We start from the raw sequence: 26,853 nt of genomic DNA, 5'->3' as shown, positions 1-26,853 counted from the left end.
GATATTTATAAATAGTAAAAAGAAAAGAAAAGTATTTGAGGTGTAATGCTTTTTATATACACTGTACCGAATGGCTCACAGCAACTCCAATATGCCCAGAAAACAAACAAAGAAACTTTTCAAGCGTAGTAATTACAACGTTTACTCCTGCTGCAGAGACTTGACGTAGTCGGCAGCCTTGGCCTTGATCTCTTCCACCATCTTGTCATTACCACCGTCGGCTGCAAGCTTCTCCTCAAAAGCAAGCCACTTCTTGAAGAGGAAACGAGCCTGCTTGGCCTTGACCTTCTTGCTCGCATCCACCGAGACAGCACCACCCTTCTTGACATTCTGGATGCCGAGAACGCGCTCGAACAACCGGCGGACCTGCTCCGCATCGCCAGCCTTCATCTCCAAGTCCAGCAGAATGTTCCACAGGTCCATACGCTTGGGGAACGAGGAAAGAAGACCTTCGAACACGGTCCGGCCACGCTCGACGTCTCCATTGGCCGAGCGGAACTCCAACTGACCGAACTTGGAGGTCGTTTCCACGTGGGTGTGAGAGGGAAGAGACTGAAGAGCGCGAGGCAGCAGCGCACGACCACGCTCAGGAGCAGCCATGGAATCGAACAGGAAGCTGGCGTAGTTGAGGAAGATCTTGGGGGACTGGAAGATCTTCTTCTTGAGAGCGGTCTGGAAAAGCTCATCGGCTTTCTGTAGTAGAGATTGTGGTTAGCAACTTGTCTTATACAATAATTGGCAATGAAAGCCTTACCTCGTTCTTTCCTGACTGGATATAAATGCTGGTCATTCGCTCGTAGATCTCCTGAGTATCGTTGTACTGGCACGCGCGCTTGAACACCTCCTCGAGGGTATCATCGTTGCCATAGGTGTTCTCCAAGTTGAGCAATGCCACCCAGATGTTCAGCTTCTCGGTATCTTGCCCAATGGTAATGGTGCGAAGGGCTCGTTCGGCGATTTCACGGGCCTTCTCAACCTCACCAAGTTCCAGCTGGAAAGCCATGTACTGGAGCCACAACAGAGAAGAGTCGGGTTCACCGAGCAGAAGTCGTTCATAGTCGGCAACTGACTGCGGTCCGTTGGCATCCAAGTCGCCAGTACGGTCAACCTCAATTTCGGCCTTGCGGTTCTTCTTCTTCTTCTTGTGGGTGTTGTCCTCATCATCGGAATCAGACTGGACAGCCGCGTTTTCATCATCCTTGACATTTCCACTCCAATCGAAGCCACCGGCACCGAGGCCTCCCTCCTTGTTTGAGGGAGCATTGGCCATCTCCACATCGTCATCGCTCTCTTCATCATCATCACTTTCACTCTCATCTTCAAGGTCGACTCCTCCCATAGACATATCGTCATCATCGTCATCTTCGTCGTCATCGTCGCTTCCCTCAACGCCAACGCCACCGAGACCATCCAAGGATTCATCATCCTCGTCGCTGCCACTCTCTTCGTCCTCGTCCTCGTCCTTAAAGTAAGACGCCTTCAATCCAAAAGAGATCTTTTCCTGCTTGCGGTCAATCTTGATGATCTTGGCCTTCACGGCGTCACCTTCTTCATAGAGAGTTCGAGCATCCTCGACCCGGTTTTCAGACATTTCGCTACGGTGGCAAAGACCACTGATGTTTGCGGATCCATCAATGACAACGAAAGCACCAAACTCCTCGACCTTGCGAACCTTTCCGGTGACAATCTGTCCAGGCTTAAGATCGCGGAGTGTAATGGGCGTCTTGTAGTTGGGATCCAAGGCGGACTCTTTCAGGGTCAATTGCAGTTTGCCCTGTTCCGGGTCGACAAGAGTCACCCGGCCCTTGACAAGTTGGTCCACCTGGAAAGAATCCTTCCACTCCTTCAGATAAGAGTCAGAGAGATCAGAAACTCGGACATAGGCAGTGACATCGTGGCCCAATGCCACGAAGAGTCCACTGTCAGCCACTCTTCGGACAAATCCGCGGACAACGTCGTTCACCTTAAGCTGTCCCATGGAAGAAATTTCAGGATCTTGGACAGGGAGTGAAGAACTCAGGACTCTCGAGGGTCGGAGAGAAAGAGAGACCTTCTTATTGTTCTTATCAATGCCAATAACGCAAACACGAAGCACCTCGTTTTTGTTGCATATCGTAGGGTTGGCCTTGGAATAGTCGTCGGCCATGTCAATCAAATTGACCGCACCGACGATTGAGTCACTCAGTTGCAAAATGACTTGCTTCTCAGTAACCTTGGTAACTCTTCCAGCCAAAACCATGCCCACAGAAAGATCCGTAAACGAGAGCTTATCAGCGCTTTGCTTGGCCGAAAGATCCAGACGACCCTTCGAAGTGTCAACAGCTGTCACATTAACCTTCAAAGCCGATCCAATAGGGAAGTGCTTCTCCACATCCGCCAAAAGAGACAGATCATCGGATGCATCCATGAAGCGGAGTCTGCCTCGTACGTTTGGCGACAAGTTAACCCAGAGGCAGTCATCAGCAATGTTGTTGATGAATCCTAACCACGAAGATCCAACCTGGACTTGTTCCAAGTTGAGCGGGGTGGGGTTCGCAGCCTTGAGGAAGCTAGGCTTGAGGGAAAGCTCGAAAACTGGGTATTTGCCGTTACGGTGAGTGATGGGCAGGAACTTGTGGTTTCGGGCGTCGTGAACACCAAGAACCCTGGCTTCAAGAAGCTGCTTCGGGCGGAAAAATCGGAGAGGCTGTTTACGATCCTTGATATCCTCCCGCTTGTCGAAGATCTCAGACACGTCAATTCGTCCCTGGATGTTGTCTGCAAGCTGAACATTGACCTGGGTTGCCTTGATCGAAACGACCTTGCACTTAGTAATCCTTCCGAAAGTGAAGTCTGACATTGACTTGATACTCTCGTCAACAGCGTTTGTGACGGCATCGTCGGCATGATTGGGCTTCTCAGCCTTGGCGGCCTTAGTAGATGTCTTGGGTCCGGCGTGGGTAGCTTCCGCGGGCTTCATACTCAGGATGAATCTTCGGAAGTCAGTATCAACAGAGTGAACCGTCGCAGAGACCGTCTGCGACTTTGTCATGCCGAAAGCAGGCTGTGTTGTAAGCTCGTCAGCGACAAGCCGCTTAGGTACCAAGCCGATCAGGCCGCCCAAGAATTCAACGAACAGGCCATCGAAAGTAATGTTGCGGATGAAACCAGTGACTTCGGCACCTTCTTGGACATCTTCAAACTTTCCGGGGAGGGCGCCTTGCTTTACGGCCTTCTTGAGACTGGATTTGCCCGACACCTTGATGAGTCTGTGAGCCCGCTGAATGTCGAGGACGAGGAGATCATTGAGCTTCTGTCCGACACGAATCTTCGAAAGGGTTGAGCCCTGTTTGGTGATCGAACCATCGACAATTTGCTCAAGATCCAAGCGAGCCACAAGACCAAACTCGTCGAGTTTGAGAAGCACATCATCGCCGGACTTTTCGAAGACAGTGCCCGTGACGAGCAATCCTGGGTGGATGTTCTCAAAGGCCTTTTTATAGGTTTCGGTGAATGTTGAAGGGTCTTTGCAGGACACTGCTAGTTTTCCAAGAGATGCATCCACGCTCAATGCATGGACGCTCACAACCTGACCTTGTCTGAAGTGTTGAGAAGGATCCTTGATATAAGCTTCACTCATCTCTGACACGGGAAGGAAGCCTCGGACAGTTCCATAGAATTGAACGACGGCACCGTGAGACTGGAGGTTAACGATAGTTCCTGGAGATTGCGCTCCGGGAACAATGTCTTTGTAGTCCTTCCATATGGCAGACTCGCTGTTCAGCAGACTCTTCTTCAAGGTCAACCGAATCTGACGCTTCTCTAAGTTGACTGATAGAATCCTGGCAGAGACTGTCATGCCCTCTCTGAACTTCTTCTCGGGGAACTGAAGAGCCGTGTCTGCGAGATGCACGGCCGGAACAAGTCCAGTGATACCATCAGCCAACGATACAATAAGTCCATCAACTCCAGCTGCACCAATCAGAAGCTTCTCGACCTTTCCTTTTACCACTGCACCGATGTTGACATCTTCGAGGCGAAGGAAAGGCTGGTCGATGACCTTCCTCTCGAAAGAAAGCAAATAAAGATCATCCAGGACATTGTAACTAATCACCCTTGCCTCGTGTGTCGAGTCAACGCGGAATGGCCCTGTCTCGGGAGAAATAGATTCAACATTTCCGTCCGATAGCCTCGAAACATGGACGAAACCTCTATGGTTTGTGGAACCGATTTGAACGTAAACACCAAGGCCGGGATCAACCTTCACAACCTTGGAATCGGGGACGATAGCGGAAATGGCGGGAGCATCGTCGGCTGAGCCAGGTCCATGACCGTCAGAGGCAAATCTGAGAACATGGTCAAGCAACGAAAACCCGACCTTGAATGGCTCCGAAGATGGGAATGTACACACGAGACGGCCCTTGATCTTGGCGCCGTTCTGGAACTTCTTGGTCAGGTCGTCTTTACCGGTATTACCACCAGATTGAACGAGGTCCACAGTTGCATCCAACATGCCCATGATCTTTCCAACCATTCCACTCGACGAAACATCGGTCAAAAGAATCTCTGCGGCAGTGCCTGGCAGGAAAGAGCTGATCGTAGGCGCTGTGCTGAGGTAATGCGACTTCTTGATCGATCCAGAAGACTGGAGGTTGGCGGACAATTTGACGACGTTTCCGTTGGCGTTCTGGCCAGTGACAATACACAAAAAGGAAGACCCTTCCTTGATGCTCAAGTAATCGACTTTGGGGTCAATTTCTTTCTTGGACATGAAACCCTTGAGCTCTGAGCCCTCAATGCCCAAATCCATAACCAAACCATGATCCTCCACACTAATAACCGAAGCTTGAACGGCGGTGTTCAACTCCAAATCAGACTTGGAGAGTCCGGAATTCGCTTGTCTAGGGTCGACCGAAAGCTCAATACGTTTCTTATTCCGCGAGCTGGCATCCGCTGCATTGCTCCCGACAGAGACAACGTATGCCCGCAAATACTGTCCCAGATAGAAGTAGTCGCTCAGGTCCAAAGAATCGTCGTCATCCTCGTCATCATCTGCTTCGTCATTTTCGTCTTCGTTCAGCATCTTCTCAATCTTTTGCTCGAGGCCTTTCGAAACAGCCGTCAAGGGAACGTAACCGGTCAGGTTATTAGGGAGAGAAAGACCAATATCGTGGGCGTTGATGCTTGAAACTTGGCCTAGAACCATAGACCCAGGCACAATGCGCTGTTCTTGTCAGTTCATAGTTCATCATACAAGACAAATGTTTTTTTCGGGCGTACCTTGAAGTTAAGACCTTCAATGCGAACAGTTTTCTCTGCTGCATCCTGTTCCGCATTTTTCTTGCCCTTTGTCTTCCGTTTGCGAGGCTTCTTTGTGGAAGTGGCTGTATCATCCGCATTACCCATGTCGACATCCTCATCATCATCCTCATCTCCCAAGTTGCCAGACGACTTCTTGGATCCTTTCTGCTCGAAGAGTACATCCTTTGTTGCTTGGATTTGAATCTGTTTCCGCTCGAGCGGGGTCAACACACTTGCACCACCACGAGGGAAGGATGGTTCATCATCGCGCAAAACAGAAAGCTCGGAAGCTTTGGTAGAAGTGGGCTTCGATTTGCCCTCCTCCGCGGTGTTTTGCTTCTGGTCCTTCTTCTTGCGATCCTCTGCGCCAACTCGTACACGCTTTTGGGGCTGACGAGCTGCTGCCTCCTCGGCAGTATTGCCCTTGCGTTTAATGGGCGCCATTGTGAATGAAATGTTAGCAAAAAGGGCAGACTCGTTGAGCTGCTCCAAAGCCTCTCAATCTGCGGACGACGAAAAAAAAATTAAAATTTCATGAATAGAAAAAAAAACCGCCCAACCCGACCGCCTTCCATATATGGTCTAGCATCTTACTTTAATTGAATACCTCACCGCCTGCCGCAAACGGCGCTGCGCGTCACGAAAAAACACGAGACTCGCCCTCGTCTCGTTCTGGCCGCGACGTGCGCATTTCTGGCGTTTTCGGCCCTCAATTCTGCTCCACCATGCTTGGATTATTCTCTTCCACCTAGGGCTCTCTCCCTCTCCTCCCAATTCTTTTTTTTCATTCACTCTTTAATTGTAGAATGTCCTTATCCCTGGTGCATAATGGATTTCAGCCATGATCTTCCTGAAGTACCACGATCTGAGCCTGTCTTTCCCTTGTTGCAGGAAATACCTTCATCTCCACCTTCGATAGCATCCGATGTTGGCTTTCGACGTAAGGCTAGAAAGCCTCCCCCGGTCACTCCTCGATCATTCAGGCGATTCTTTACACCTCGCTCTGTGCTCAATGGCGGAAATTCTGGCGGCAGTGTGAGAACTAATCGGCAGGCCTTAAAGGTACTTAGCTCTCCAGCTGTTAATCGGCTAGGGCCGGCTTTCACGAAAACATCAAAGGCCCTTGGGAATAGAGCCGCGTTGAGTGAATCTGCGGATCTGATTCGAACACCGAGCAAGAAGCGAAAACTGTCTTTCTCTTCAATTGGCTCTCCGCTCCAATCGTCACCTCTGAGAAAAGTCCGTGTCAGGGCCCCGATTCACGAAGAAGAAGAGATTGACGTCACGGTTAGAGAAATTGAAGTTGGGGGAGATAATGATGAGACAAAATCAACCACGACTGAAAAACCGCCTCAACCAGTCCAACCTATCCGCCGGTCAAGAGCATTGCAGACGTCTGGGGGATTATACATGCGAAGCGTATCAGGGCTACGGGCGGATCGAGTGACCATGCGGTCTAATTCTGGAGCTGGTTCGTTATCCTTTCATCGTATCTTTCATCTGATATCGTTCTCATGGATCTTTAGGCTGGCAGGACTTGACCTCGAATTTCTACTCCCGACCAGGAGACATCCATGCCTGTGCTAGCTCTGTGGGAAACAACCATGCCCTTCCATTCTGCACCGCAACCTGCAATAGTGAGTATATTAGAGACAACTTATTTCCTGTATAAGATTTAACCAATTGATTAGCCAATTCGCTTGTCGCAGTGGGCGATGAAGAAGGAGGAATTCGGTTATTGGATTCCGCCGAAAACGACAGGATTGGGTTTTCAAAAGCGTACCTTACATTCAACCCACATGTGAATGCGATCATGGACTTGGAGTTTTCGTCGGATGATATGTTGCTGGCCACGGCATCAGGCGACCAAACCTCTTTGGTCATCGACATGGCCACCCAAAAACCGATATATTGCTTGTCCAACCATGTCTCCTCTGTAAAACGCGTGCAATTTCAACCAAATTCCAACAACAAGGTCCTTGCGACATGTAGTCGCGATGGAAATGTGAATATTTGGGATCTTCGGTGCAAGGGCTTTGAAAGACCCTCTTTACAAGTTCGATGCTCGCTCGAATCCGACTCGGAACAACCTGTTGCGCCTACCTATTCCAAGATGACTTACCCTCAGGTTTTGAACACGGTTCATGGAGCCCATTCCTGGTTGCCTCCCCATACATCAATTTCTGACAAGGCAGAACCTCAGCTTGGCCGCACCGTTACCGTGACCTCGCTGGCCTTTCTCCCTCCAGGTCGCGAGAATCTTTTTGTGACAGCCTCCGAAGCCAATGCCTCGGTAAAATTGTGGGATCTGCGGACAGCGCATAGCAATCGCCGTGGGCGACCTGTTCTTCCCGTGTCTACTACTCGGGAACCGGACAGTCATGTCAAGTATAGACGTTTCGGTCTCACATCGATGACACTAGGCGGTGATGGTTCACGACTATATACACTATGTCGGGATGGTACTGTTTACGCATACTCAACTTCGCATTTGGTTCTCGGCCATGCCCCCGAGCTTTCGTTGAACAACTATCGTCCGCGACGGACTGGGGGTTCTGACAAGGAGGGACTTGGACCTCTGTATGGTTTCCGCCATCCGCGTTTGCAGGCCGCATCGTTTTACGTCAGGGTTGCCGCTCGGAAACCCATCAATGACAAGCCAGGAATGCTTGCCGTTGGAAGCAGCGATCAATGTGCCGTTGTGTTCCCTACAGATGAAAGATTCCTTCGCTCTCCAACCCAAATGCCGGCTGATTCAGGCGACGATGACCTTCCGCCTACACCCATTTTCTCCACTCGTTCTGGTCTTCGCCGCACTAATTCCGGTGTTGGTTTATCCGGACGGTTGGAAGACACCGTGCCGATATACCAGTCAGGAACACCGCTTGTTGGGGGCCACAAAAAAGAAGTCTCTGCTGTGTCATGGACTGCAAATGGAGAATTGATTACCGTCAGTGATGACCACACTGCCCGATGTTGGCGCGAAGGCCCTGATGCCAGAGATCTCCGGGCAGGAGGTGAAACAGAGGGTCGAAGGTGGCACTGCGGCTGGGCTGATACCGCAGATTCATATGATGACGAAGACGAATGATTCCACTGGTTTTTAGCATATGGTTTTCACTGCTCTTAGGAGCATCTCAGGGCGCAGGATGGATAACTTGTTCATTTAGCGGGGCGTTGGTTACTTTGGAGGTTGATTTATTGGTTCATTATTTTCCTTTTAGCGTTATACATTGCATGGCAAAACACGGTATAGAAGTCCTCTAGCAGGCAAGGCGAATAGGAAAAATGGCTGTTGTCTTTTGGATTAAACCCGACTAACTATACACAATCAGTGAGGCTTTTACTATTCAAATGTGAAACTTGATTTTTTCCCATCCAATCGATGTAGTCTGCCATATATTTCAGTGGACTCTTTGACTGATGGAGCGGCGTTGTTGAAGAGAAGCGTGCCTTGGCTGTATGAAACTACAATTTGTCTATACAGGCCTCGTAATTAGGACAAGTTCAACATATGAGAATAATGAGTGTCTATCTACTAAGGGACAACTGGAGGAATATTGGTTCATTTGGAAAGATCAAAGATAACCACTCGACAATTATATCCATAGCTGGTTCTTTTGGTGACTGTACTTGCTATCTTTGATTACTGCCAGTATAACGCACAAATCTGCATATCAGCACTGCAATCCCAATTTGTACTCGTGACATCTTCATATTAGATTCATTTTTCTTCATTTTTCCCTCCTTTATCTAAAACTCCATAAGGGACCCATATCACAGTTAGGACTCTGGCCCTTAGTGACCGTGGCCGTCATCCTCCTGTCTTTCGGGGTCCAACTTGATCATGGTGTCAATGCGCATAATAGCTATGCAGGCTTCAACAGCACTCTTAAGCTGCTTGATTTTACCCATGCTAGGCTCCAACACACCAGCCTTGAGGCAGTCGTGGACACGTCCCTTCATCAGATCGAGTCCATAGTTGCGGTAAGTCTTCTTCTTGGCAATGGCCTTCTCTTCTTCATTGGCATCACCTTCCTGCACGCGCTGCGAGAGGGCGTGGCGAACTCGGAGTTGGGCAACGAGCTCAGATGAATCCTTAGCTGCGTTGACTGCCAAGGTCTTGGGGACCACAAGAAGAGACTGGGCAAATTCGCCAATTGCCAATTGCTCACGAGAGCCCTATACTCTGTTAGAAATGTCAATGAAGATATCTAGAATTTCACTTACCACTGTGACTGCGAATTCCTCAAGGTAAATGTGAAGGGCAGTCTCAACGGCACCACCACCAGGAACGATGCTGCCACTCTCCAGAGTCCGCTTCACAGCACACAGGGAATCGTGAACCGAGCGCTCCATCTCATCCAAGCTGAAGTCATTAGGTCCTCGGAGGATGATGGAAGCCGAGGTGTGAACCTTGGTTCCCTTAACAAGAATGCACTCATCATCAGATATCCGTTCTTGCACAACCTCCTCAGCATGTCCCAGGTATGACGATTCGAACTTCTCGTCTCCGTTGAGATCAGAGAGAGTGCTGACCAGAGTGGCACCACTGGCCTTGGCTATCCGTCTCAGATCCTCCTTCTTGCATCTGCGGACAGCCATGGCGCCTCTCTCGACAAAAAGCTTGAGGACCATATCGTCGATACCCTTTGTGGTGAGGATAACATTCGCTCCGGACTTGAGGATCATGTCAACACGCTCGAGGACGATGCCAGACTCTCTTTCACGGATCTTCTCCAGCTGATCAGGGTCGTCAACAGTGATCTGAACACCCAGCTTCATTCTCTCCTTCTGCAGGTTCATATCCAGACAAGCAATCTTGGCATCAGGAATCCGGGTCTTCATAGCCTGGGAAGCAACGGTACAGTTCAGAGCGTAGCCATTGACGAGAACCGACTCAGTTCCACTCTTTCCGTGAGCCTTGAGGAGGTTCACGGCCTTAACCGGGTATTTGACCTCGTTCCGCTGGTTTGTAGACTTCACTAAAAGCATAGCGTCAACAACCATATTGGCGAAGAAATCGGCGTCTGAGCCAATGATCTTGCTGGACATCGATGTCTTTGCAATGTTAACCAAGCTCTCCTTCCCCAGAGTCTCGACCTTTCCGGTAATGTTTTCGTTCATGTACTTGACGGCCTCCCTGAGGGCTAGTCTGTAGCCGTTGATGATGGTTGTGGGGTGTATCCGGTTCTTCATCAGCTCGTTTGCACGTCTTAGGAGTTCGGCGGCGATCAAGACGACGGAAGTAGTTCCATCTCCAACCTGAATTGGGGGGTATATCAGCATGAAGCTTTAAGAGAGCGCACGGCGGTGTGGAGTCGAAAACCCACCTCCTTATCCTGCTGCTGGGCGAGATCCACAAGGATCTTACCAGCAGGGTGTTCAATATCCAAAAGACTGAGAATGGTCGCTCCATCGTTGGTAACGGTAACATCCTATATAGGTGGTCAAAAAACGATTCGGACGACGCGGGGTCAAAAGCGGTCCCTACTCCTATATCATCCACCATCATCTTGTCCAGACCCGAAGGACCGAAAGAACTCTTGACGACATTTGCAATGGCCTGTGTCGCAAGTACTGCACACATTTCAGCATTTTGGCCACGCAGATTCAATGTTTGTCCTTTCTTCACATACCATTTTGCTCCCGAACATCAGCACCGGTGATTTTCTGCCCACCCAAGACTGTGCGAGATGGTTAGTAAAAGGATTCGGTGACGAAGTCCATCTCAGGAAGTAGTCTCACAGAGGGTGTCCGCGTTCCGCGGCGCTTCAAAGATGCCTGCCATGATGCAAGAAACAGACGGGGACGAGGGGTTGTCAAATAAAATAGAAGGTCTGAAGCTCCGACTGCTTGGGGGGCTCTTCTGTCGAGACTCGTGGTGTTGCCGCTAAAAGTTCTGCCGGCCCCGGGCGGTGAGACTTTCTAGATGCATCCCACTTTGACGAGGGGAGTCATTCTTTCGCTTCCCGCGAGTTTTCTTTCCTGGCGAGCGCCCACGCCTTTCAGTTCGAACAGATTCACTCAATCCCGGTCTCCAAGCAGCCTTCCTCACAATGGCCAGTGAAGCTCCTGTTGATACCCCGGTCGCTGCTGACGCGGCGGCCTCTCAAACTCTTCCTGACCGCACTCAAAACCCCGCCGATAAGGATGCTGCTCAGGGAGAGTCCAAGAATGCCGCAAAGAAGGCTGCAAAGGCCGCCAAAATGGCCGCTGACAAGGCCGAGAAGGCTGCCAACAAGGGCCTCGGAAAGCAGGAAGCCAAGAAGCCCACTTCCAAGGCTCCTAAGAAGAAGAACGACAATGCCTTGATCGGTATTGATGTTAACAAGGAAGATGACTTCCCAGGATGGTACCAGCAGGTTCTCACCAAGGGAGACATGCTTGACTACTACGATGTTTCGGGATGCTTCATCCTCAAGGTAAAGTGTCCTGGTTCCTCATATGATGTGCTTCTTAGCTGATGATGTACACCGACAGCCCGCTTCGTACTTCATCTGGGAGGAGATCCAGCAGTGGTTCAACACACATATCAAGAAGATGGGTGTCAGGAACTGCTCGTTCCCGCTGTTCGTTTCTGAGGATGTTCTGAACAAGGAGAAGGATCATATTGAGGGGTTTGCTGCTGAAGTTGCCTGGGTCACTCATGCGTATGACTACATACACTTTATGATTGGTTCTACTGGATACTGACATCTCAATTCTAGGGGCTCTACTCCTCTTGAGAGAAAGATTGCCATCCGTCCCACCTCCGAAACTGTCATGTACCCTTACTACGCCAAGTGGATTAGAAGCCACCGTGACTTGCCTCTCAGACTCAACCAGTGGAACTCGGTTGTCCGGTGGGAGTTCAAGCACCCCCAGCCTTTCCTCAGAACCAGAGAGTTCCTCTGGCAGGAAGGTCACACTGCGCACTTGACTGAGAGTGCTGCGCGGGAGGAGGTTTTGCAGATTCTTGACTGGTATGCTCACATCTACGAAGATCTCCTGGCTGTCCCAGTCGTCAAGGGTCAGAAGACGGAGAAGGAGAAGTTCGCCGGTGGTCTCTACACCACCACTGTCGAGGGTTATATCCCCGCCACTGGTCGTGGTATCCAGGGTGGAACATCGCACGGTCTTGGTCAGAACTTCAGTAAGATGTTCAACATCACTGTCGAGGATCCCTCTGCCAAGGGCGATGAGAAGAAGCCGCCTCTCCACGTGTGGCAGAACTCGTGGGGTCTCTCGACCCGTACCCTGGGTGTCATGGTCATGATCCACAGTGACAACAAGGGTCTGGTCCTCCCCCCTCGTGTCGCAGAGCTCCAGACCATTGTTGTCCCTGTCGGTATCACCGCTAAGACCACCGATGAGGAGCGCCAGAAGCTTTACTCTGAGATTGATGGCCTTGTTGCTGTCCTTGACGCTGCTGGCGTCCGTGCTGACAGCGACAAGCGCGACTATTCTCCTGGCTGGAAGTTCAACGAGTGGGAGCTCCGTGGTGTGCCCCTCCGTCTCGAGTTTGGCCCTGGTGAGTCCGCAGGCCACTTTATCACTGCTGCTCGCCGTGATATCCCTGGTAAAGATGGCAAGTCGACTCTCCCCATCCCTGAATTGTCGACTGCTGTCCCCGCTCTGCTGGAAACCATCCAGAAAGACCTGTACAACCGTGCCGATGCTGAGTACACCTCCCACCGAAAGATCATCACCAACTGGGACGAGTTCGTTCCTGCTCTCAACGACAAGAATGTCTGCCTCATTCCCCACTGTCTCACTGAGGAGTGCGAGGACTCGATCAAGGCCACTAGCGCACGCAAGGTTGAGGAGGACACTGGCGAGGCCCAAGATGCCAAGGCCCCCAGCATGGGTGCCAAGTCGCTGTGCATTCCCTTCGACCAGCCCGAGGGCCTCACTCCTGGTGTGACCAAGTGTACCAACCCTCTGTGCAACCGACTGGCCGAGAAATGGTGCATGTTTGGCCGTAAGTAATCCCCTATATCTTTCCCTACTACCTATCATGAGATTTTCAATTGGGACAATGAACATTTCACTAACTGTACAATAGGTTCCTACTAAGCCATCCATCACGTCGGAGTCATACATACCCATATCGGAACCACCCTTGTCCCAAATCAGGATGGGGTTACGATGACTTTATGACCTTTCTTTTTCTTGCCATGACGGTTGACACGATTTTTATCTGATATAACAAAAAAAACAAAACATGTTCGGTGGGGGCATTGGTGCATGAGGGTGCGAGTTGAGGAGCTCATACATATTTGAGATACCTTTGTGGAGTCCGGAATAGCGAGACATTTTTTCGCTAGCTAAGGTTGAATGGATTTCATAGTAGCAGAATATCATGTTTCGACTTTCTTGTATAAACGTAAATGTCAAGGTGTAATTATTACTTTCAAATTAACTACAGAGGTATATGTATATTGAACAGATGTGATGTATGCAAGTCTTTAGTTTGTAGATTTTTTTTTTCCTCTCTTTATTATTATTTTCAAGTATATATGTGGGTATATGTTTTCTGTTCCCAATTGTACAAGATCTTGTACTGTATGCCAATAATTTATCCTCCCAAATGCCCAAATGCCCAAATACCAATCCAATCCAATAAAACATGTTGACGCCAATCAAGCCAATTCTCCCCCAAGATCTTTTTTTAATAAACCATGTCCGTCGAGTCTGAGTGAGACAAATGCTAAAAACGTATGCAAGAGATATATATAGTAGATGAAAAGAAAAGAAAATGATGCGGTGATGATGACCGATGTGTAACAGGTAAGAGAAAGAAACAGATGAGAGGAAGGTCGGTAGTGATAGATGATGAGACAAGGAGTGACGCCCGAATTGGGGTGGGTATAGTATAGTATAGTAGGTAGTAGGGAGTGACAGTATCTGAATGATACGAGTTGTAGGTTTGGCGATATAAAGGAAAAGTTTGGGGTATGTAAGCCAAGGGTCGGCGGTATATAAAACCAAAACAAATGATAATCGTCCCGAATTTTGTGTAAAAAATGCGACATGGATTTTCAGAAAGTTGCTCGCTACATTGGTATCGTTAGAAGAGAGAAGGAAATTTTCATGACCAGGGAGCTGAATCAGTAGCTTTCCACTGAACCAACCCCTCGGACCTGCTGCATCCCAGGGTTGGAAGATGGTGGGTGGAAGGTGCGAGACTTTTGCGGCCAGCTCATTAGTCTGTACGCATTGGTGGCCGTAGAGTTGCCGACAACGTATTGAACGTTGTTTTTGTCGACGCCTTGAATTTGCAGTTGAGGGATGTCGACACTTGGGAGTTGAATTACATCGTCGTCGTCATCATCATCGGGTGCGAAGCTGTGACGGCCATCAGGGGATGATGCGGAGGTCTGCGCACGCATGTAGTAGACAGAGGGAGCCGCCGCACTCGATCCTTCGGAGAACCCGTGGGAGGAGAGAGTTCCCACGGAATGAGAGTGACCGAGGTTCTTGGGGATGCCAAAGTCGGATCCTTTCTTGGAAGACCTCTTCTGGTTGGCAGATCGGAGAAGCACATCCATGTATGTCACCTGGTCAAGTCGTTCGGCGGCTTGCTGTGACTGAGATGATTCCACGGTATCGAAGAATCCAGGAGAGGGCAGAGGAGCATCGGTGTGTCTTCGGCGGGTAGCTTGTGCAGGAGCTCGCTTAAAGATCTTTTCATATCCTTTCGAGGGCACACTAGTGGAGATGCTCTTGCGCATTTCCGAGCCTCTCCTGTGCTTTTTAAAGGAACCACGCCGCATAAGTTTGGAGAGTTGACTCTCCTTTGCGGAAACTGTCCTGTTCAATGGTTGACCTGGGGATTTGGGCACATTTGCACATCCGTCGAATGATCCTTCGGTAGGAGAAGGAGTGAAAGGAGGGCCCTGGTCAGGAAGGGGCACACGCCGGAAGGCTTCATGGGAGTTGATCTCCCTGACAATGGCGTCCTGAAGCGTCTCGAATGTGGGGTGTGGGCTGATTGCCGGCGTAGGAGAGTATGCCTGCTTGAACATGTCCATGATCTCTGCAAGCTTTTGGTTTGCGGAAGGAAGAGGGGATATAGATGTGGGGGTACCCGCTGGCAGAGGGCTATTCATAACCTGTGCAATAGTGGGGTTGTGATTCACATCACAGCTGCTTGGGGTCGGTGGCTGGATGGCACGGTGAGAGATCTTGGATGAATCACCCCGAGCAGCCAATTCTGTGTTGATAGAGAGATCTCTCTTGTTTTTGCGAGAGGTTGTCCCCGAAGAGGCTGGTGGGGAATAAGGGCGGGGAATCAATGGTGGTGGGCTGTGACGTGGAGGTGGGGAAGGTGCTGCTGCTGCATTTCGGAGAGGCTTGTTCTCGTTCACACTCTTGTCTCGTCTCATAGGAATAGGTAATGTTGGACTTTCCGGCAAGGGGGTACTGCTCCATGTGTTGCCCTGTTTGTGGGCTGGAGGAACTCCCAAGTGTCCAACAGGGCCTGGGGAAGGCCCTCTCTTGGGCTCCCCAGGTTCCGCAGATAGATTTGGTGCCGATTTCTGGGGTCGCAGTTGCTGTGCATTACTTGTCTCTCTCTCCAATGTGGCCGATGCAGGAGGTTCAGCCCGAGACCGAGATCTAGAGCGAGAACGAGAACGAGAACGCAGATCTTCGTGAGAGGACGACCTCGAGACATTGCCATCTTTCTTCTCAACGCCAAGGCGTCCGTTGTCACCAAGCTTGTGGCCTTGGGTCTTGGGCCGAGATAGGCCATTGTTCGCAACCCGAGGAGATCGAGCGCTCGAATTGCGAGACCAAGACCGACCACTTTTACCCTTTGCAATGTTCCTGTCCGCTACATCTTCCTGGTACAACGCATTGATGATGCGCGAGTATACGCCAGTCCGTTTGCGCGGGGGAGTTGTTTGGAGAAACCGAGTCATATTTCGTTCCGCAATGTCTTCATTGTACGGGCTAATAGGCGACGAGGTGGAGTTCTGGGTGTGGTACCGGTCCGATGAAAAGAGAGCATCGAGGAGATCGACATGTCGAGGGTTCTGACCCGTCATGGGACGACTCGAGCCACGAGATGGGGGAGGGGGAGCCTGTGACGAGGGAGAAAGCGGGCGAGACTGCAGATGATCGTGTAATTGCTCGAATTGCTTCTCGATCTTCTCAAAGTGCTGTTCCACATTTGCTGGCGGCGGGGGTTCCTTGTGCCGCGAGATGAAGGAAGCAGTGCCATCTCTCGACACCGGAGGCAGAGATTCAGCCATCTTGGAAGCTGGATTGCCTGTCCCTGCTGTGTAACGGTCTGGATTATCCGGATTCCTGCAGGGACCAAAAAGTCTCCTCAGAGTGACCATGCTGGAAATCAATTGAGGAAGGTGAGGTCCGTCTTATAAGATTGATGAAAGTAAAAGGGATTGAAGACGACAGTCGAGATAAAGAAGAAGAAGACAAAGAAAGCTAGCGATCGACTGGCACAAGACCAAGAATAATAGGGCGGGAAAAAGAAATAAACAATTTTAAAGTTGGTGTCATGATAGCATCAAGGGAGATTGAGGTCTACGAAGGGTGTCATACACCACGGATCGAGACGGGCATTGGGGGATCAGAAGCAGAGGAAAAAGAGGAAGAATAGAAGCAGAAGAACGAGGAGAAAAGAGAAAAGAGAAAAAGAAGAGGAAGAACGGAGCCAGGAGTTCGTCTGGATGAGTTCGACGACGCCAGTTCGCAGATCCGACAATTTACTTACTGCCTTGGTTCCTGGATCAGGGGAAGATGGGAAGTGGCCCGAGGAGATTGGATCCATTGTGACGGGCGAGATGGAGCTAGCAGGGACTATTTTGATTTCCTTTCTTTATGCTTTACTTTACTATCTACTATTCTTTTTATTTTACTCTATCTCTCAACATCTATTCAACATCATCATTTGCAGATAATGTGTGCTCAAACGTGCAACCCTAACGTCTTTTCCTCCTGCATATGGCCTGGGCGCTTCTCTCTCCACTTTCCACTGACAGCCAAAATCTCATCTGCAGCATCCCTGTTGCTCTCCAATTATTACACAGTTTACACGCGATACCGCCCCGATACAGAGGGGGAATCCGTCCAACAGACTTTCCCAGACAGGAGTTTGACGGTAGCCCGGTGGGTCCCCTCGAGGGCCCGCAGCCTAATCAGGACCTGGCAAATTACCGATAGTGGGGCTGTTCCCACTGTCTGTCACAGTCGCTATTTTCTAATTGGCTGGGAATAATACTGATCGTCAAGTAAGCCACCAACGGTGTTCCTTAGCGGCAGGAACCTGCGAACCGAGCTCCAGCAATGCCGCCTGGGCCTGCAGGAAGCGCCAACCAGTTCGAGCCATTCGGGGCGCCAAGAGTTGGAGAGCTTTTTTCTTTTTTTTTTTTATGGTTTCTTTTTCTTTGTCTGAATAAAACGGATTCGAGGACGATCCACGGTTGACAGAGACAGAGTTTCATGGATAACAGCTATCTAGACCTCATCATATGATTCTATTAGGTGAAGTAAACAGATATCATATCACCTACTACTGTAGATAGGTATCACCTAGTATGAGATATCACAAGGAAACAGTCACAAGATAGAGCATCTCGATCCGAAATCAGTTCCGACAAAGTGGTATTCTGATTGACTGTTTCCGATGGTTACGTACATCATACGCACTAGTATTACGCATACAGACTGCCTTCCGGACTCTCTCCAATTCTTAAATTCGTGAAGCCGAAGAGAATCGGGATTAATATGTGGTCATAACGTCGGTCAACAGCATCACAGAGGCAGTCTCATTGGCCAACAAGCCAGAAACGACGTGAACTGACTCGACATCACCAGTGAGAATAGAAGGTGAGGAGAAGACGAGAAAAAAGTACTGAAAAACTAAAGCAAATGAGGCGTTAGCCCCGTCTCCATAAAATGACAAGTCATAGTACTGGTCAAAACCCCCACAAGATGTCCGCAATCCACCTCGAATGATCTTAAATACCCAGACCGTTGGATCCTCCCATTTCTTCCTGCTTCCAAATCCCAACGATCGCAATCATATTTCAGCCATCAACGCATAGTGGCATCTGTCCATCGTGTTCTACCCCTGTGCTAGACCCTGATAGTACTAAACCACCATGCTAATAATATCGTTCTGTCGCTGTACGACCTCTGTATAGCTCCACCAACTCCACGGCTGAATATTATCAGTCTTAGGCCATCGTCCAGAGCGGCGGGAGAGAGAAAAATAATTTTAAAATACAACCAACGGGAAAAAGATCCTCTCGAGCTAAAACGGGCGTCAAATTCCGATATATTATGTTAGTTATGCTTATTCACACAAATCCAATTTTGGTCCTTCTCTTGCTACATAGGGCTAGTTGAATGTGACTGTTGGGCAGTTATCACACACACAACCCTTTTTTATCCATGCCCAAGGGGGCACGCGAAATAGAACTCTGTCTCTTCATCATACGAAGTCAGAAGTGTGCTTTACTGCTTACTGCTCAGGGGTAGTTATCTGATAATACGTCCAGAATGGTAATGTTTCCGAGATCGACACGATATGTAGGTGCTCAGCACATGCCTTAACGTCGATACTGCATGCAGAATTGGCAGATCGAGGCCAGAGACATCTGTGCGCTCCAGAGTATGCGATGGTCGTGTTTCATCACAGAGAACCCATGTCTTTCATCGCTTCTAATTCGACCAAGTCCCTGTTTCTGTTCTGTTCCTAGTCTTTAATGCAAAAATTATCACACCCTGTTCGCTTCAAATCTCCGCAAATGAACCGTTCCCTGTATCCTCGGTCTGTAGATGTAGAAACCCATGTGGTAGGTACTGTAACCGTTTCTCCAATTCAGTCAATCCAAGCGAGAAGAGCCCCAAGCCAAGAGAGAGCAGTGCATCCAATCCAGTTCATCTCCTCTATTCCATGTGCGCCTACTCATCGATATCATGTTCTTCGACCTTCACGCCAGCTTTCTTCTCATCAACCTTTGATGGCAGTTTTCTTCTCATCAGCGTCTTCGGGCTTGACGACAGCCTCGGCGTTTTCAACCTCTTCATCAACGTCCTCATCATCGTCTTCAGGCTCTGAGACCTTCTTACGCTTCGTGGCGCGCTTCGGAGCAGCCGCCTTCTGCTTCTTCGCAGCAGGCTCCTTTTTCTTCTTTGGGGTAGCAGGCTCGTTCTCCTTCGGAGTGGCGGGCTCGCTCTCTCCATCCTCTGCGTTGCCCTCGCTGTTCTGCCCGTTCTCGATCCACTTCTTCAAACGGGTGAATCTCATTCGCACGGCTGGGACGTTGGTGTTCGTGGCTGCTCCCACGGCGGCATAGTTGACCTATACACAATAAGTAGGTGCTATGAGGCTCTTAGCTGGAGCTGGGTGACTTACAGTAGTGAAGTCGGAATTCTGGAGACATGTCCAGAGGAACATTAGAGACGCGTCTGGTGGAGCTTTGGGAGCCATGTTGCTTGTTGGGGGATGTGGAGGTAGGGATGTAGAAGAAGGTAGGTGGTAGGGTTGGTTGAAGCTTTATAAAAGCTATGAGATGGGAAGAGGTTTGCTGAGATAGATGATGGAAGACGGTTAAAGCTGTACGCTGTAGTGCTGAGATAGAAGAGGAGGGAAGGTGAGTTGAAGCTGTCCACCGTAGTGTTGAAAGAAAGTGAGTTGAAGGTAAAGTGGTAGAGGGAGAAAGTGTTGAGTGTCGTAGAGCTGCTATCTTTCATTCACTGATAGAACAATGGCCTGCTTTGCACTGCTACGTTCATAAGCTAAAAACCACTCAAGCCCATTTGTATTCCATGCTAATAAAAGCAACAATAAACATAATCTAATAGACAATGGCATTATATCCTCATTTTTGATATCATTGCGTTGAAACTCCACTCACTGCCTGGCTGATGAACCGCTCTGCGGATTCCCTTACAGCCTCTGCCAGTACTGAATGTGCTCCTCGAGCTGCATCCACCGCTCCATCTATCAGGGCTTCGTGGCCCGTTCGCTTATCATCAGCACCCGGTGATGCCTTGGAACTGTCGCCCTTGAGCCAAAGCTCCGTGATCTCATCCCGAGACGGCATATATGCAACAACACACGCCGACACAATTGACCGGTGCTCTGCTGGGTCTGTGTCTATCATCAGCTTCGGTTTGGAAGTGTCGTCTTCACTGGAGTCATCCGAGACAAGAGCTGCGACACCGCCTGCCACAAGGTCAAGACAGTCGATCCGAGCGTCTGAAATCGCTGCAGAAGCTGCAGTAATGCATCCTGCCAGGACATTCATCATGCCCCACGATGCATCATGGGAGTCAGGCGCATCCCCGCACCAGCGGTCATCCTCTGCCTCCAAAATCGTGATCGTGATATCCAGTCCACTCTTTGGCCAGCGCTCCGCGATAATAACACCCCTCAAAGCTGTCTCCAGATGAACACCAAGATCCCGTTCGCTGGCGTCGCGAATATGTCCTTTCCTCTTGCGGGCAGCAAATGGGGCGTATTTGACATGAGTCGTGAGAACAAGGTTCGGGGAGAAAGTAGCAGAGCGTGGGAGCGGCTTAGGGCCGTGGACAGTACAGGCTAACTTCAAAGCTGATGAAGGAGGAACCAAGGATTTGGGGGATGAGCGTGCGGCGGCGAGAGAAGCTGAAGGTTCGAATTCGACGTAGGAGGAACCGGAGGCAGTGGGGATAAGACCGGTTTTCAAGACTGATTCTGTCAGTTCCAGTCACATCAAAGCGAACAAAGTACCAGAATACTCACAGATTTTTCGTAATTCATTAGATTGTCTCTGACGCTGCGGTCTTTCTGTAGGAGCGCCCGAGGCGGACTTGAGTAGCGAGGCAAAGACCGCAGGCCTCGTGCCGCTGGGCGGCCCATTGATTCTTCGTCTGTCAGTCATTACACATGAAATTGTATCATTAAAGCAAGAATAGGTCGGCGATCAGTCACAAAGCAAGCGACAGGTCAAAAACGTCGCTGGCGCTGTGGAATCCAAATGTCTTGAAGCTGAGGTTGCCGTTGAGAGCCCGAAACGGAAATCTACAATTTTGAGGGATGTTTGCACTGTTTGTCCATGTGGGCTTAGCGCCATTTCACTTTTTCTTCGTCCTTTCTTCCTCGCGTCTTTTTCTCCTCTTCTTTCCTCCCACATCACTGTCAAGTTGTCAAAAACAGCTTGCTCTTCTTATGATGAAGAGTTTTCAGCAATTATTATTGCTACTTGTTATCATCGTCAAGAAACTTCGACTAACACAATAAACTGTGAGTCTTATAATCCTTCTGCACACTTCACACAGTGTTCCTATGACGAATGATTTCCAAAAATCTTAAGTTCGGCGACCAAAAAATGGGCCAAGAACAAACATGCATCACCATCTGAGAACATTTACACTATTCACCTTGCTCATACATCACAATTGATTGTATGTTCTTTGCTGACATTGTCCAAGACAGGAAGATTATTTGAAAACCATCCTTGCAACATGTCCTCGTAGCTGCTGACCAGGTACGAAATTTTCACTTCTGCTTTTCCTGCCCAATTCTTGGTGATGAGAAAAATTTTTTCAGTTCTGCTTCTGCAAATATATTGAAGATAACAAAATACCTTACCAAAAACTCCTGATCTACCCCCAATTACTCGATATTGTTTGTTTACTCTTGTTTTCGGAGAGTTGCTAACGATCTCAAAAGACAGATTCATATTGTAGTATTATCCCTCAATATACCATTGTCTTCTTGCAATCTAATTGGTAAGGCTACCATCAGTCTCTTACTTACAACACCCCACACATGGTTTATGATGACAACTAGTCAATCCATTCAATGATCTCCTTTGGAGAACCGCCCCTCGAGCTCGCTTCATCTTGCCTATGGAATAGCACGTCTTGAAGGGCAGCGGTTCCATTTCCCACCTCCCTTATACCGGACTTTTCTATCACTGTTCTGCAGCGATGTGGAGGGGATGAACGGTTGTGGAGTAGTGGGGCTTGGACTCAAATCGTTGACTCTGTGCCGTGTTGTTCCTGTCTGGTATTTTGACTGCTATGCTTGACTTGTGTCGATTTCTCTCCTTCTGCCGATTGTTCGTTTTGGACACCGTGTATGGGGGGGAGAGTCGGCAGGGGATGGGCTGAATTAACCGGCTTGTCTGATTACCGCCACTCACCTCTATTCTTGTTAAGATAAAGAGATGTGCAAATACTTCAAGTCACACTTCGAGTTTGATGACATCGTGCTAACGGTTACTTGAATAGGTTATCGACTTTCTATAGTATATATAACCTTAGATAAATGATATGGAATTCTTATCAAACAGCTTTATCTTTTCAATGTATTGCACAGCCGTAAGCAGTTTACTAAGACAACCATTCGACAGGTTTGGACGATAGAAACATGTGCCGGCTCACGTCCTAGTCCATGACTTGAATAATGAAAATTTTTTTCATTTTTATTCGTCTTTATTCTAAAATTTAGTACATGCGTAGCAGAAAAATAAAAATAAAAGAATAATATAATAATGAAAACAAAAGAAAAAGAAAAGACACCTGGGTCCTCGATCGTCCACCAAGGTCCAGCGCTCGAACCAGTCTATAATCTCAATCGTGGCTCATCTCCAACATAAACAAGCAGCAGGAAGAAAAATTTCCTGTTCTTCGTTATAACCAACCATTTCGAGTTGCTACTCTATCATGGGTTTGAATCTTTTATTCCTTTCTTTCTGTGGGTGTTGTTGCACCGTCTCTAGACATACTATAAGGGGCCTGTTGTTATATATATGTTAGCTTCTGCTGTGTTGCAGATTCCCAAGATGTTATTTACCAGGACTCTCTTTGCATTACATATCCTCCAAGCGAGATTGCGGACGTTTCCATCGGCACGAACGACCTCGGGAGCAAGTTCGATACCAAACCTATAGTCGCATGAGTATATATATCAAGAGGGAGGAACTGGGGTGAACTCACATCTGATGAACAGCAAAGACGACCCGCTTGGCGAATTTACCATCTCGCTCGACGAGGCTTCCGAACGATTCCTCCACGTTCTCGGGCGCGATTTCAGGGTCACGGTCGAAGCAGTTGCGGATGACGGTCAACAGGCCCTTCTCCACGGAGGTCTGGTCCAGGTTGTGGTTGTCCGAGAGCATACCCTCCTCATCGGCACGACGGATGCGGATTTCAAACGGTCTGGAGATCGCCATGACATTGTGCTTGCCGTTGTGGTGGTAGCGGAACTCAAAGACACCCTGTGTCCAGAAGAGCTTGTCACCAGAGAAGACGATTTCACCGGCTGCGGTTTTATGCTTGTCGCCATATGGGCCTAGTGGGGTGTGTACGACGACATCGCTGGTGACGATTCCCTTTTCACAGGTCAGGTTGTCGTAGGAGCCTTCGTTGACTGCAACCCAGCGGCCTTGAGATGAGACCCTCGTGACCTCTCGAGAAGTGTTATCGGTGACTCGGTAGATGCCAATCCAGTCCTTCTTGGTGTGGTTGAGCGGTGCGTTCCACTTGACTCTGATCGGGGCTCCGTATTCAAACACGAGGTTCTTCAAGTCACCTCTTCTGTCAAGCGGCATGCGGGCATTAGCGCCTTCTCTGCCACTGCCTTGGTCGTGGTCATCCAAATCCGATGATTCGGTGCCTTCGATGTCCAAGGAGTAGTCACGGGAGTTAAATCCAGCCAAGTCTTCATCGATGCGAGCAATGGTAACACGAGCGGGGTATTTCTGGAAAAGGGCAGTGGTGTCCCTGACAAAGGTATTGACACCGGCGGCAAGTTTGGGGCGCGCGTTGTCGACAATATCCTCGATAAACTCGACTGATTCGTCAAAGATCTTGTCCACGCTTCCATGCAGCTGCCGAAGGGTGCGCGGCAGGGATTTCTTCAAGCTCTTTACAAGACCAGCATCCTGTCGCAGGCTTCGGCCATACAACTTCTGCATGTGGGGGCGCTCCACGAACTGAATAAAAGCCAAGCTCAAGATATGGCTCAATAGGGCAAGGAAAGTCACCGCGCCGCTACTGGTGATCAAAACGGCGCCCCACACACCGGCTAAACCAAGGACGCGTTCGGGATTGTTGAGGAAGCGATAGATGCCGTTGTAGGTCAGCTTAGGAGATTCGTCGAAGAAGAAATCTCCATAGAACCAGCCGAATTCGCCCAGGGATTCATAGATGCTGACGGAAGTCCAGAGTTGCAAGCTAATGAGTCCTGCACCCAGAATGTGTCGGAACAGAACGAGGCCGTAGCCCCAGTCTGCGGGGAAGGTATACATCTTCCAGACGGCGGCAATGAAGCTGGCGTAGCACATGATCATGCTCAGATAATATGTGCCTTTCCATTGATTCCATGCCTCTTGAGGAGTCTCGCCATACTTGACAAAGTGACGAGTCCAGGTCTTACGGTTTGATTGACCGTTGAGAAGGCACCCAACACCAACCGAAAACCAGATTCTCCAGATCGCAGCGTTGACCACAAAAAGGAACTGATACCACGGGGTGGAGGGTGTCAAGACGGTGATTGAAAATACAAGAAATTGAACAAGCATGACGGAAGCATCCGTAGTCCGGTACAAATCCAGATTGTGGAGCCCGAGCAGGTTGTGGACCGAAGGCGGCGGACTACTACTGGAATATGTGGATGCATGGGGCACGGGTTCATCGGAGGATGGTGGCGCACTGGGTAAATCCGATTCTTGAGACACTGTCGATGCGGTTTCCTGTTCCATAGTACGCTTGCGTGGGGGAGGAGGATTGTACGTCTTGTCGATGTGAGGGTTTTCGACCAAGACAAGGAAGGCGAATTGAGCTGCATGGGCGATGATAGAGATGAACAACACTTTATAGCTTGCTGCCATCAACGAGATACCGTAATAACCGGCGTAGCCGACGGAGTACATGGGGTGAGGAGCCATTTCGAAGACGCCATCGAAGGTCAATTCTTGGTCAATGAGGTAGAAGAAATCACCCCAGTACCAGGCATAGTCCTTGACCACTCGATGAGCGTCCAATTTGACCCAAAGGTTGAAAAGCACGAGAACGATGCCCGCGGACCACCTCAGAGTGGTCATGATGGCGCTTTCGTCGATAGGGTGGTGACTACATGCTATCGCAAAGAGACAGTAAGAGGTAAAGTCACACATCAAGATCAGATCCACGACGCGCCTAAAGACGAGCCAAGTGTTGTATTCAATTGGAGCCTCGTCAAAGGAATAGTCAGCCGGAATCTTTGTTTCCAATTCTCTTTTGAACAAGTTGTACAACTGAGGATATGGGTTCTCTCCCGTGGCCGGGTTCACAAAGACCTTGGTCTTCTCCGCCCACCGGATCAGTGTCTTGTGATGAGACTGATTATGAAGAAGCCAACCAATTCCTGCATTGTAACAAGCACGCCAAAAGAGATAGATGACAGCAAAGACCGGGATTTTGACACCTGCTGGAAGTTGCCACACGAGAAGGATATGGAAACCCAGTATGGCAATTACCAGAACGTCAGACAGGTTCTTTGGTTCCGACGGTGACAGGAGTTGAGAGACCATGTCATGCGTTTGGGGCACCGTGAACACTATAAGAAAACGTCGAGTCAGCCAGTCGGACAATTAAAACGACAATTGGATTGTGCGTCGTGATTCCATGGGGGAATCATGGCGATTGAAACCATCAGGTAAACAATAATCGCAATCCCAACCATCAAGTCGAAGACACCTACCTGTACCATCTGGCGTCCGACCAAATGTTTTCAACTCATTTCCCTCCTTATCCGTGACCTCTACCTCGCCCGTGGCTGCAAGAGCCTCTGGACTGACAGAGGTAGGAATTCTCTCACGGAGACCATCGTTTTCACGATGAGTGCCTGTTGAAAGGCCACGATCCATGATTGTAGGTTGAAAATACAAAGACCGTGAGTACTCTATGAGACTCTCTGGAGTAGCAGAAAGTAAAAGCAAAGTAACAATGTGCGGGAAATAATCAGTGTAGGACAGAAAGCATGTGACACGATGCAGGGTTGGGGTTGGGGGCAAAGCTCAGAGTGGCTTGTGCTTCAGCTGCGAGGCGAGTTTAGCATGTGATTCAGGGTCTTGTTTCAGCACACAACCAGTAGATTGACCTGGTAGATGTCTCTTGGACAGTTGTTGAATCTGAAGAAAAAACCAGCGCAGTTAGCTGTATTTAAGACATCCAGGACCCAGTACGTAAACTGTTGAGAAGGACAGCACGCGAGAAACGAGAGAGTCGAAGAACGACAGCTTCTCCTCTCGGTGGGGATCGCCAACTGGGGGGAAACCGGAATTCGACCAATCAGAGGGCGGCCTCAGCCCCAGGAGGGGAATGGAGCGGAAGGGAAGAGAAACCCGTTATTTTGACGCTGTCACGACGACACTGGAAGAGTGGCATCAGATGGCCGTGGATTAATTGGCATACTCGCTACGGAATACAAGGAGTCGAGGAGAGGGTGTCCGAGCACGCTGCATTGAGTGCATAATCACTCCCCCCTCCAGTTTTCTCCTGGTGTTTGGACCATGAGAAACGCTCGAGGACACCGAAGAATTACGAGGGCCTCATGCGCCGATCGCGGGAGAAACAGCCTGGCTG

At 49.4% G+C, this 26,853-nt stretch overlaps 8 protein-coding genes across 8 annotated transcripts; 2 read left to right on the top strand and 6 right to left on the bottom strand.

The window, feature by feature from the left end:
• Nucleotides 1-141: 141 nt before the first annotated feature.
• Nucleotides 142-5,724, bottom strand: ASPWEDRAFT_50685 (putative rRNA biogenesis protein RRP5; the record flags this gene model as incomplete). Its single annotated transcript, XM_040837480.1, has 3 exons — nt 142-693; nt 755-5,203; nt 5,260-5,724. The coding sequence occupies 3 exons, from the start codon at nt 5,722-5,724 to the stop codon at nt 142-144; spliced, it is 5,466 nt and encodes a 1,821-aa protein (XP_040691200.1).
• A 384-nt stretch (nt 5,725-6,108) lies between these two features.
• On the top strand, nt 6,109-8,662 carry ASPWEDRAFT_59015 (WD40 repeat domain-containing protein; the record flags this gene model as incomplete). The annotated part of the gene is made up of 3 exons (XM_040838430.1): nt 6,109-6,751; nt 6,807-6,917; nt 6,972-8,662. The coding sequence occupies 3 exons, from the start codon at nt 6,109-6,111 to the stop codon at nt 8,369-8,371; spliced, it is 2,154 nt and encodes a 717-aa protein (XP_040691199.1). The 3' UTR covers nt 8,372-8,662.
• A 110-nt stretch (nt 8,663-8,772) lies between these two features.
• ASPWEDRAFT_39223 (chaperonin-containing T-complex alpha subunit TCP1) lies at nt 8,773-11,159 on the bottom strand. The gene is made up of 6 exons (XM_040835056.1): nt 11,029-11,159; nt 10,920-10,967; nt 10,775-10,860; nt 10,614-10,718; nt 9,511-10,545; nt 8,773-9,462 (listed from the first exon to the last, which is right to left on the bottom strand). The coding sequence occupies exons 1-6, from the start codon at nt 11,069-11,071 to the stop codon at nt 9,079-9,081; spliced, it is 1,701 nt and encodes a 566-aa protein (XP_040691198.1). The 5' UTR covers nt 11,072-11,159; the 3' UTR covers nt 8,773-9,078.
• Nucleotides 11,160-11,489: 330 nt separating this feature from the next.
• Nucleotides 11,490-13,251, top strand: ASPWEDRAFT_108425 (proline--tRNA ligase; the record flags this gene model as incomplete). The annotated part of the gene is made up of 3 exons (XM_040827988.1): nt 11,490-11,705; nt 11,764-11,933; nt 11,991-13,251. 3 exons carry the CDS (start codon nt 11,490-11,492, stop codon nt 13,249-13,251), a joined length of 1,647 nt encoding a protein of 548 aa, XP_040691197.1.
• Nucleotides 13,252-14,450: 1,199 nt separating this feature from the next.
• On the bottom strand, nt 14,451-16,430 carry ASPWEDRAFT_77396 (uncharacterized protein; the record flags this gene model as incomplete). The annotated part of the gene is made up of 1 exon (XM_040839546.1): nt 14,451-16,430. A coding segment is annotated over one exon (1,980 nt), but the record flags the coding sequence as incomplete, so codon positions are not given.
• Nucleotides 16,431-19,246: 2,816 nt separating this feature from the next.
• On the bottom strand, nt 19,247-19,726 carry ASPWEDRAFT_26895 (uncharacterized protein; the record flags this gene model as incomplete). Its single annotated transcript, XM_040832917.1, has 2 exons — nt 19,247-19,597; nt 19,652-19,726. 2 exons carry the CDS (start codon nt 19,724-19,726, stop codon nt 19,247-19,249), a joined length of 426 nt encoding a protein of 141 aa, XP_040691195.1.
• A 238-nt stretch (nt 19,727-19,964) lies between these two features.
• ASPWEDRAFT_182381 (3' exoribonuclease family protein) lies at nt 19,965-21,259 on the bottom strand. The gene is made up of 2 exons (XM_040831916.1): nt 21,023-21,259; nt 19,965-20,968 (listed from the first exon to the last, which is right to left on the bottom strand). Exons 1-2 carry the CDS (start codon nt 21,159-21,161, stop codon nt 20,130-20,132), a joined length of 978 nt encoding a protein of 325 aa, XP_040691194.1. The 5' UTR covers nt 21,162-21,259; the 3' UTR covers nt 19,965-20,129.
• Nucleotides 21,260-22,965: 1,706 nt separating this feature from the next.
• Nucleotides 22,966-26,135, bottom strand: ASPWEDRAFT_26893 (phosphatidylethanolamine N-methyltransferase; the record flags this gene model as incomplete). The annotated part of the gene is made up of 5 exons (XM_040832916.1): nt 22,966-22,979; nt 23,013-23,022; nt 23,081-23,171; nt 23,224-25,825; nt 25,970-26,135. 5 exons carry the CDS (start codon nt 26,133-26,135, stop codon nt 22,966-22,968), a joined length of 2,883 nt encoding a protein of 960 aa, XP_040691193.1.
• Nucleotides 26,136-26,853: the final 718 nt, after the last annotated feature.

The sequence above is a fragment of the Aspergillus wentii genome (genome assembly GCF_001890725.1).
Source record: "Aspergillus wentii DTO 134E9 unplaced genomic scaffold ASPWEscaffold_3, whole genome shotgun sequence".
In the NCBI taxonomy this organism is placed as follows: Eukaryota; Fungi; Ascomycota; class Eurotiomycetes; order Eurotiales; family Aspergillaceae; genus Aspergillus; species Aspergillus wentii.
Note: the sequence above shows the minus strand (reverse complement) of the source record. Positions and strands in the feature narration are given on the sequence as shown.